This window comes from Mercenaria mercenaria, unplaced genomic scaffold (genome assembly GCF_021730395.1).
Source record: "Mercenaria mercenaria strain notata unplaced genomic scaffold, MADL_Memer_1 contig_4902, whole genome shotgun sequence".
In the NCBI taxonomy this organism is placed as follows: Eukaryota; Metazoa; Mollusca; class Bivalvia; order Venerida; family Veneridae; genus Mercenaria; species Mercenaria mercenaria.
In genome coordinates, this window is record NW_026463169.1 from 35,092 (window position 1) to 46,452 (window position 11,361).

The 11,361-nt window shown below is 35.9% G+C and overlaps 1 protein-coding gene across 2 annotated transcripts in view; it reads right to left on the reverse strand.

Moving 5' to 3' along the window:
- The window catches only part of LOC128554282 (uncharacterized), a 43,257-nt gene extending 32,572 nt beyond the window's left edge, over positions 1-10,685 (reverse strand). The window contains exon 1 of one of the 2 annotated variants that reach the window (XR_008369568.1): positions 10,598-10,685. Coding sequence is in view for 1 of the 2 variants with exons in the window: in XM_053535539.1 (XP_053391514.1) it covers positions 10,598-10,662 (65 nt within the window). In the remaining variant the exon portion in view is untranslated. The remainder of the gene's footprint in view (positions 1-10,597) is intronic. The other variant, XM_053535539.1, reaches the window with a different exon arrangement.
- Positions 10,686-11,361: the final 676 nt, after the last annotated feature.

Sequence of the window (11,361 nt, forward strand, 5' to 3'; positions counted from 1 at the left end):
AACACTGAAAAGCGTTTCTGAAAATTCCCGAGTAGCTGCCGGGGATCGAACCCCCGACCTCAGGATTGGAAGGCCAGTGTGCAAACCACTGAGCTATCCGTCCACCCGTAAAGTCAGTGTCCTTTTCTATGCCGGAATTGCAAAACACATTTATTGTCAGTTTAAATCTATGAAAGTGTAGAAAATATCATTCTTTAACGAAGAACTAAGATACAAAAAAAGTTACTATTGAGATATTTCTGATTTTTATCATCAGGTTTTCGCGCGAAAAGTACAACCGATTGCATTTTGTTTGTTTCGTAGTTATCTACAATTGTATACAAATTGTATTACTTTGTAACATATTTGGCTGTACATTTTTCTGCGATTTATTCTTACTGTGTTTTTAAAAAAACATCCTGCATAAATTCTCATATTGTATATAAAAAAAAAAAACTATATATCAAAATTGGTTAGTTTACGACGCACAAAACATCTAATAAGGAATCACTATACACATCTAACCTGTCCCGGACCAGTATGCAGAAATACTGTGGCCCAATGTCTCAAGATTGTCTAAAAATATTTGCATATATCGTGATAAAGCAAATATTTCGATTGTTTTTATAATTTATAAATATACAATCACGTATGTGTGAGGAAGTTACATTAAGTAATTTCGGAAGTTACCGCAGAAAATGCCGAAAATTCCATTCCCGCAACATTTTCCGTAAAGTGTAAGTACATAAATTCCAGTATAATAAATTAAACCTTTCTTATACTTAAACCAAATCTTGTTCACATTAAGTCTGAGACTCGTCTTACAATTTTAGGCAGTTTGGTACACCATACATAGAAAAATCATTGTCCGCACATTGCACTACTATTATGTGTGCTGAAAATAGCAACATGTACAAATGTATTTTCGTTTTAATACATGAAGTGGTCAGATTTGAAAACAGATTTTGTAATACGTTTAGTTCTATTCAGTAAGACAATTCTCCTATGCATTAATTGAAACTTTGAACTAACCTTTGCCATTCGTGAATTTTTAATAAAGTAAACTCAACAAAAAAATTAAAGGGTCAAGTATATAGGGTCGTAACAAATGTATAAACGTAAAATTGATTCAGTGGAATCTTTACAGTAGTATGTAAAATTACGTGTTTACTTCATTGTAGAGTCTTCCTCTCTTGAAAAAAGTAAAAAACAGTATCACAGTTCTCCATAAAACACAACCACCCTCAAAAGTCCGTGTGTCAGACTAGGTGGGTGGGGTAACAAAAAATTAAACTAAACGTCCCACCTTATGGGTTCTTCCCTCAAATCACAGTTAGTATCGTGTGTGTCCACCACGTGCATTAATCACTTCCTGGCATCTGCGGGGAAAGCTAAGAATAAACCTCAGAATGTCTGCGATGGGTATCCTGTGCCATTCTTCAATGAGTATATTTGTTAGCTCCTCGACAGTCCTTGGTTGCCGATCGCGACCGGATATCCTGCGTTGCAGAATGTCCCAGGCATGCTCTATTGAATAGAGGTCTGGCGACCTCGCTGGCCAGTCCATCCGCTCTATGCCCTCCTACTCCAGGTACTGATCCACCACCCGTGCTCGGTGGGGGCGTGCATTGTCGTCCATCAGTATGAAGCCTGGACCGTAAGCTCCAGCGTAAGGGCGCACACTAGGGTCTAAGATCTCGTCCCTGTACCTAACACCACTCGGTGCACCGTTCCTAATGACGTATAGGTCCGTGCGCCCGTCATAGGATATGCCCGCCCATACAGGCACTGAACCCCCTCCAAATCGGTCATGCTCTGCCACACAGCAGTCCCGGAAACGTTCGTTTCTCTGTCTCCACACTCGTCTGCGCCCGTCATTGAAATCCAAATTGAATTTGGACTCGTCAGTCCACAAAACGTTGCGCAAACGTTGACGTCCAAATGGCAGCTTGTCGCGGGCAAACACTAGACGACATCTTTGGTGGTGTGGGGTCAAGGGCGGTCTCACGACCGGTCTTCTAGCCCGCAGGTTTGCAGCATGAAGTCTGTTCCTGACGGTTTGAACAGAGATCCTGTACCCATACGTCTGCTCAAAGTCTCTATTTAGCGTAACGGCGGAGTCGAACCGTCGACGTCGTGCCATAAGCGATAATTGTCGGTCCTGCGCTTCAGTTGTGACCAGCAAACGACCTTGACCTGGACTCCGCTGTACATCCCCAGTTTCCAGGTACAACTGCCACAACCTGCCGATGACGCTCTGGCTAACATTAAACTCCATCGCAACATGACGTTGGGTCTGACCAGCTAACAGATAGCCGAGAGCACGCTGCGTTTCATTTTGAGTCAAATGGCGTCTTTGTGGCATTATTTTCGAATTTTATTCCAATATGTGCTCTAGTTTTGTGCTAAAAGACAAAACTGCACTCGTTACAATGAAAACAATTGTGAAAAGAATCATTGAAGCATAGACAATAACTTTACGCGAAAATCCCGTGCACGTTGAAAACCGTGTTTCTGATACCTGTCCGGTTCCCTTCATTCAACCATGACCGTGTTTGCACTTAGTGACTTGCTTTTCTTCATTTTTAATTCTAAATGGTCTTAACATTTATTCGCTATTGTTATTTTTAATATATTTGCATTTTCAAAAAAGATTTATGATATTATACTTCTGACCCTTTAATTTTTTTTGTTGAGTGTTTGGAAAGGATTTATAACTCTAACCAAAAATTTGGAAAAATACAGGTAAAATATCTGCTTTGTTTATTTCCAAATTGCGGTATTACTTTTCATACAGCTACTTTTAGTTCAGGTCTTGCAAACTGAGCTGTTTTTGAGCTATGGAACACCTGCATTTGAAAGCTTTTGTTCACTATATTTTCACACCGCAAATGAAGGTCATTCTAAATTCAAGATGGCGGAATTCGAAGTACCTTAACACTGTAAGCGGTTGTTTATTTATTGTATTTATGTTCTAGTAACCTTTGACACTGATTTCGAGGACAAGCCGGATTTGTGACACAAACATGTATGTTGTTGGACTGGAAAAAGGTAGGTCCAAAATTTAAACTAAAAGCTATACTGCATAGCTTCTTCGTTATTTCTGTGCATACAATTCGGTTGCTTAAACGTTAGAATATCAGAAAATTACTGGAAATAAAACATATCTTTGAAAAAGTCCCGATCTTTCATCATTTGTTTGGTTGGCGCATGTTTAGAAATTTAATGTTAGCAGGCCGTGATCTTCATGAAGCCGTGTAAAGTGATAATTTTGATGCCACATTGGTTTTATTTTGTAATTGTGGGTGATGGTTAAGTGATCAGAAAGATCGGACAGTGGGATGTTATAAAAAAGTGATGCTTTTATTAGATTAGAGAGTGAATCGCACTATACAATAAGGAATTCTAAGGTAAAATACTCCTTTTATTTCGTTCACTGAAGAAAACATGGCGGACATATTTTTGTAAAAAATCGGTGCACGTGTGATTTGTGTAACACAGTTTAACGACGTTTTCTGAGAAAACTAACGCTCAGCTCATTTACACTGACATATCCTTGATTGATGAATATATATATTGTATACGTATGAGAGACTTACGGTACCAAATACCTACCCAAAAAAATTCTATGCATTTTCTTCCAGTACACTGTTGGGACATGCTTTTGAGTGTCATTGATATTTTATAATTTACTCGGAGATGCATTTTTTCATTATTATTAGTTTCTCTTTGATCCCCGCGCATTTCTCGTGTTGTTACGACAATCTCAGTTTTACATAGGAATTTTTCATTGTCAAAATAACATAGTCCTTAAACAGGTTTTCATAGAAACCTTGTTATCAGATGCGCAAATGCCGTTAGACGAGTGGGTGGTAAACATCGGTCTCTGTTCAATAACATGAGTTAGTAACTATGACCAATTTAAATGAAACTTGGTAGATAGGTAGCGTGCCTGGAGACAGAGCTTGGGATTTGCATATGGTGGCCGTGTATGTTTAGAATATAAATAATTTCAACAGTCTCAATAAAGGACGACACAAGGATGATTTGGGTTACAATCAGGTTTTGACAGGAAGATTTGTAAAGTTTCCACTTTATACAGATAGGGAAAAATGACGATGTTCTCTGGTAGTCATGGATTTTGACGATTAGGGACACACCAAAGGTTATTCCTGTGAAAATATAACAATATTTCATGATAAAAATAATGTTTTGAGCTTTTACTATATTCATATAGGGAAAAGTGAGTGCGCACTTCGGCGGTCATGGTATTTGACGAGTCAGAATAGTTTGAACATCATTCTTGGTAGAGTGTCATCTTAAGCTCAACTGTGTGAAATCATTTAAAATTGGGTCTAAAGTTTCTGACAAGGATATTAATTAATTATAATAAAAAGAAATCATGCACTGTAGCGGCCACTTTTTTGACAAGTCAAAGTAATTTGAACATTATTGGTAAAACATTTCTCAGACCGTTGGTTAAGGGGGTTATGTTGTGTTTGTAGCTCTGGTGGTCTTGTTTTTTTTTGTGCTTTTTTTTTGTTCTTTTTTGTTTCTTTTTGACGAATCTTGATAATTTAAATAAATGTTGTAAATGTCCACCAAAGAAACATCTGTGTAGAATTTTTGAATATGGCAAGGCGTTTTTTACTAGATACATATCACGTCCACTATCGACCATGTTTTTAGCGAATTTGGAATAACTTGAATAGTATTGGTAGAAAGTCACCCAAGGATCATTCGTGTGAAATCATTTTAAGTCGAGCGATTATTTTTAATCGGGAATATCTTTAAGTTCGAACTTTATACTAATAGTGATATGTGAGCACGCCTTCTAGCGGTCATTTTATTACGAACTGGAAATATTTTAACAATTTATATATAGTTACGTACATACTAAAGTTAACGGTCAGCAACTTACTCGTACCCCTGAGTTTTGATCAAAGTATAGTCACCGTATAATTTAGTGTTTACTGCACTTCAAACATTCTCATAAATATTAACTTAAACTAAATTTGGCCTCATTTGATGTGACACAGAAGAAATAAAAAGTGTACTTTCCCCGAAAATGTGTTAACTATGCATTTATTTGACTTTGAAACTGAAGAATGCTTTTGAACATGTCCAACTTGAGTTAAATGGTAGAATAAATGAATATGCAATACCTGGCCATAGCTAAACGACATGTATTTGGAAAAGAACAGATCCAAAATTGTAAAGCAGTGAAAAGAATGTGATGTGATTCTGTGGGAAAATAGAAAGCGAAATCCTTAAAACTAGAAATAGTGTTATATTCAACCATTTCTTAAGAAAAGGGTGTTATAAGAAACCATACCTAAACAACAAAACCCCCAAAAAAACTAGTCATGGTGGCCCTTTCACTTATCACTACAAATGTATGTACCATTATTCACAATTCAAAGTCAAGGATGTCGTAGAGATCATATTAAGTAATTCGTGAGCACATAGCTCAACAATCAAACATTTTGCCTTACAAGAACACTGGCTTGGTACTTGATTGCTTTAGAGCCCGTATAAATTGTCTCTGTAAATACGATAGGGATTTGTTCAGAAATAAATGAACTATGTGCAAACATAATAAAATGTTGCTTATTTAAGTATTTTTGTATAAAAAGTACTTTCACTGGATCCATGCATGTATTAACAAGAGAAAAATCGTGTAGTAACAAGGCAGTTCACGTTCTGTTAATACATGACATTTATTTTTGAATGGTTTGCCACAGCCGAATATTTTCCGCTGACGGACATCTGGTATTTGCGTCTTTTTTCTTCCATTAAAATCTTTTTGTAGCATAAAAGAAGCAGTCAAATCCATAGAATATTTAGCTTTATAAGTTACCAGCCTCAAACGCACTGCCATCTCCAGTAAGCACACGGACGACGCGCTGACTCCCCTTATCTACTCTTTTTCCAACTGGGCATAAGGAAAATAAAGGATTCAATTTTCGTCGAAAGCTGCGAATGTATTGAAACTGCGATTATCAAAAATCATATAAATTATTTTGGGAAGTTTCAATTGAATGTTTTTATTCAATACCTCACTGAAGTCATAAAAAATCTGGAAGCAGGGCAACACTTTCGTACTCAAAATAATTCGTAAGTAAAATAATCATTCTTGAAATTATTTTCCTTTTAACGAATTTGAAAGTGATATGCAAAAATATGCATTGGTCATGTTTGTAATAACGAGAAATAAAAATATTTTTTTTCTAAAAATACATGCTTTTGGCAGTGTCGTAAAGTTTTGCGGATTTAACACTATAGATATTTCAAACATCTTGTCCGTTTTCAAGAACCGGAATCGTGAAATCATCACCTATGAAAATAATACATGTAGTCTTCGTTGCATGATTTTATGCAAGAATAGCGACCTTTGGACTCCGTCACCAACAATCCATCAGGCTTCTGCAGACGTTAATATACAAACAACCTGTTAATCAAACTTGAACGAGAATTTATGGTTAGCATATGAGAGAGAGAGAGAGAGAGAGAGAGAGAGAGAGAGAGAGTAAATAATTATGATAATGACTGGTTGGAAATTGAAGGTTCTAAAATATATATAAACATAAAAAGTAATAATGAAATATTGCACCTTTAAATAAAACAGGGGCATAAATCTGGACATACTGAAGTAAATATAGTTCGGACTGGTGAGGACATGTAGGTGCCAGACTGTAAACAAAAGTGAATGAGGAAGTATTGATAAATGAAAGGCCATTTACTCTGTACCTACACCTGAACAGGGCCATTTGAACTTGAACAAGATGAAGACACATCCTGTGTTAAAATGACTAGGACTAGTGACGATATGAAGGTGTTATGTCTAAACATTATGAAATATAATATTTCTTTTATTTCAAAGGCCCTCTATCTTAACTCATTCAACTTAATGCCCAATTAGGTTCGCTACTAAGCTGTACAGGGGTATCGGTAGTATAGAATATGTATAAGCTTGACATATTACTGTACTACTAAGCTAAGTTTATAAAGGACAAATAAATTTTGGGGGCCTCCGTGACCGAGTTGTTAAAGTCGCTGACTTCAAATCATTTGCCCCTCATCGATGTGGGTTTGAGCCTCACTCGGGCCGTTGGATTCTGCATGTGAGGAACCCATCCAGCTGGCTTACGGAAGGTCCGTGTGTCAGGATTCGCGTTATATGACCCAGGGAAGTGCCTACACCTTTAGTACCTTGAGCAATGAAATGGGTCCAATCACTAAGGTGACTATGTTGTAGACTAGCTGACAAACTATATAGCATGTCCTATGTTTAAACGTAGAGCTGGTATGACCTATATATCTCATATATACTTCTATTTTCTCTGGCTACCCCTCGCCTAAATGATTCGTATACCAATGATTCGTAAATGATTTCAATTATATGCTAGATAACTTCAGGGATCAGGTAAATCATTCAATGTTGTAAACTAACAACCTTCAACAAATGATTATCAGCTGAAACTCCTATAGGCTGGAGGTACTTTACTTGACTTGTCTTTTTGTTGAAGTTTCCATCAGATGACATCTTTGAATCATACGAGTCCTATCGCGCAGATGTTCAGCCTATGTTCTCTTAACTGAAGTAAGATATAGCATTTAACTACCATATAGGTATGACCCCGATGTCTTGGCTGTACTTCGCAAATACCGTTGAATCTCGCCTGTAAGCTGGAACTCTCTACTGTCTCAGTAAATTTTCAAACTAGATCTATTTGTCTCTGTCTCAGCTTTACGACGATCAGCCTATATTTGCTATTGCTTATAGTAAAGGTAAATGTTATACTTCTTTGCACTGGCCCTAAAGCTCGAAAACTTGTTACAATTCTGCACTCTTCTTTAGTGTATGAATGTCAAACGTCTTCTTTTAGATAATGTATCACCCCCCCCCCCCCCCCCCCACGACAGTGTAGGTGAAATAATTTTCTCACCAAAGTACTAGGATAAATTTTAAGTTTAATCGTTGAATCTCGATGTGCCTGCATCAGTCGCTGGATACAGCATGAATTCACTGTCAGGCGATACCTATTTACACCCTAACAGAAGTGCGCTTTGATTGGTGCTATTCATATAGCCTGTTTCTGATTGATCCAAATTCGCATATAGTATTTTACAACGAGTACACGCTTTAACAAATAGTTGGTTCCCATTCGCTATTGTATATAAGATAAGGCGTGAGTAAGCACTGTAATTAACCCAAATCACCCATAAATGACCCAACTACTATTATTTACAGCAATTCAACTATAATTATAGAAATGAGAGAATGAAAAAGGAATGAAGCACTAGCTGTGCTTATTTGTTACGTTAGTAATTTGTCAAATATACAAATTATTCGTGGTTCTACACAGGTGCCCACTAGTGATGAAACAATGCACGAAGAGGCACCTGGGGTCTCTCAAAGCTGGAAAATCAACATATGATCTATAACTGTGTTGGTGCCACTTTATATCCCATAAAATAAATATAAAAAAAATACATTTCATTCAAAAATCACCATGAAATCATTCAACCGAAAACGTAAAATACGGGCAACTAAGCTTGGTGCTGAGAAGCCCTACAAAAATTACTTAATTTTCCCTGACAAAAATGTCCATTTTACAACTAACTTGAAAATAGATTAGTAGTACATTATTCCTTTAGATACACGCTGACGTAAACACTTGATCCAAAACTGACATTTTAGGGGTCATAACTCCCATAAAATGCAATCAACCAGGAAATGACTATGTTATGAAAAACAAGCCACAGAACCGAGCTTCAAGCGGGCAAACATTATCCAAAATTAAATAGACCATGTCGCGACCAACATGCATATCTACCTTAAAATACCGACGCTATGCAAAACAAAACATGATGCTTAGTCTCCCTACAAGGTAAAATTGAAATCCCGTAAGCATTTGTGACATACTTGCGGACGGACGGACATTTCGAAATATCTCTCCATATATTGGAAGACATGATTATAGCATCACTTCTTTTTAATATTTTATGTTTCAACTTTTTCTTCATGATAATATAAGCGTTAATAAGTTCTGTTAATATCTACCGTTTATTATATTAATTCGCGGAGAAGTTACTAATACTGTTGAAAAACGGGGTTAAACCCAAAACAAACAAACAAACAAATATCCAATAGTAGTAGACAAACACATTTTGGGTACAATAGCCGGACCATAAAGGTAACATTTTACAGGCAACCTATCAATAATAAAACTTTAAAGACACTGGTTCTGGTATGCCAGGTACAAATGTATGTGGCCTATGGGGATGATAAGGTATGCGTACTGGCGGTAAGGGCCAATATACAAGACTGGACCATTGATGGACTTGCTTCTGTTTATCATAATAAGCTACTGTACAACTACTGTGCAGTACATAAATTGCAGGTGATATTTCTCACCTTTATAGCAAACCAGTTATCAACTTTATAACGAGTTTAGAAAGCTTGATTAAATTAGGGCTAAACAAACAAAGTGATAAGATACTACAGTGTTTTTATTATTTTTTCAATAAATCAAGATTTTGTTCATAATTAAATCTCATCATTGCTGGATTTTTCATTGAAAATATAAAAAAAAATGCATTCAAGAACCTAGCTTTTATAAATAATGAATTATGTGTATTTTGAACAATGATATCTTTTTATTGCTGGATTTTATTATAAATCAAAGAAACTGTATTTATGCCACACAAGGGGAATTCTATATTCCCAAATCACATACTATAATCAGAATTATCTGCAATTAATGAAGTTTTCTTATAAGTCAGTTCACATAACACATTTCACATTTCATACTGTGTCATAAGAAATGTCTCCAGCCAAACATTCTGTTCATCCATCGTGCCCATATTTTGTTCAATCTGTCCATATTCCTTTTTATTTATTAAAAATGCAACTGAACGCTTCTTTCATTTCTAATGTAATCCAGCATTGATCAATATTAAGTTTGTGTATATTCTAAAAAAAAAAAAAGAAAAAAAAGAATAATCACATTTCAATCAATAAAATGCAAAACACAGGAAATAACCAATTTATCTGTATATATTAATAAAATTTATGATCTTCTGACAATAATTGGGCTACATGTCAAGTTTACAGGGGTTGTACGGACCCTTATCAGACTGGACCAGACAGGATCTTGTTTATTGGAGATTAAGATGTCTGGTATTTGGGAGTGGGTGGGGAGTCACTTATATAGGAGATTTTCTTTGCTTTTAAGTGCATTGGTGTGTTTTTAGAATTAACTCACAGTGAGCATGACTAGAATAACATGATATAAAGAGCATTTTGTGTAACTGACGGGGAAGAATTAGGCTACTTGTTCACCATACCATAATTTTATAATAAAAATTATAAAAGCCGAATCCTGGCCAGTAATTCTCCGTTTCTTTAGCCAAATATATTTCATTTCTGCGGTCGATTATGTTCTGGTTTGACTGTACATTTATCATAAAACTGGAGTAAAATAATGTTTGGCCATGCAAGGTGAATGAAAGTGGCTTCCCAGGAAAAACATACAACAAATTCGACCGACCCAGAAAGTTTAATTAATCCCCTATGACTGAAACTTTATCAATTGTAAATTGTACGGCTTACCTGAAACACCATTCACAATAACTTGCCTGTATGCAATCATTGCACGTGGAATAACTTGAACACATCTGTACTGGCAACTTAAACACCTAAAATAATATGATTTTAAATAATAATACTAAATAAAAGCTTTTATATAATTCTTAAAAAACGGAGCTGTTAATACAGCCTCAGCCAGCAAATATAAATGTGTGTATGCAATGACACTGTTGTCGTGAAAATAAAGAGTGCACACTGCAACAATAGCCATTTTTGACTTTATAACAATAACGAAGAAATAGTGAAAATTTGTGTAGCGTTTTTACACTTAATAAAATTTGAAAATCCACTAGCACTTTATACAACGCCTGGTGTGTAGAATTAATTTCAAAATTAATACTTCGAATAAAGCGAACGCCTTCATCGATTTTATCATTTTGTTTTGTTGAGTTTAACATCGCAACAACACAATCATAGGTCATATTATAACAATATTTCACTGTTAGAAAGTGTGGATGGAAATAACTGGCTCGAGGCTCTGCCGAGTTACCGCAAAACATTTACACTAGAACCAGATATTTCCGTCCGCATCTTCAAGTAGTGATAGATTCTTTTTCTTGCATACCGTATTCTTTAACTAATAGAAGAAATGAAGTATAACGAGTGCGTTTCTTTTGAGCACTATTTTTATTGTGGCGTATGAATTTACGCATATATTCATAAATTGCAACACGTGAGTCATCTTACACCATGGGGTGTAAGAAGAGTTTTCTAGCACCAGCAAACGC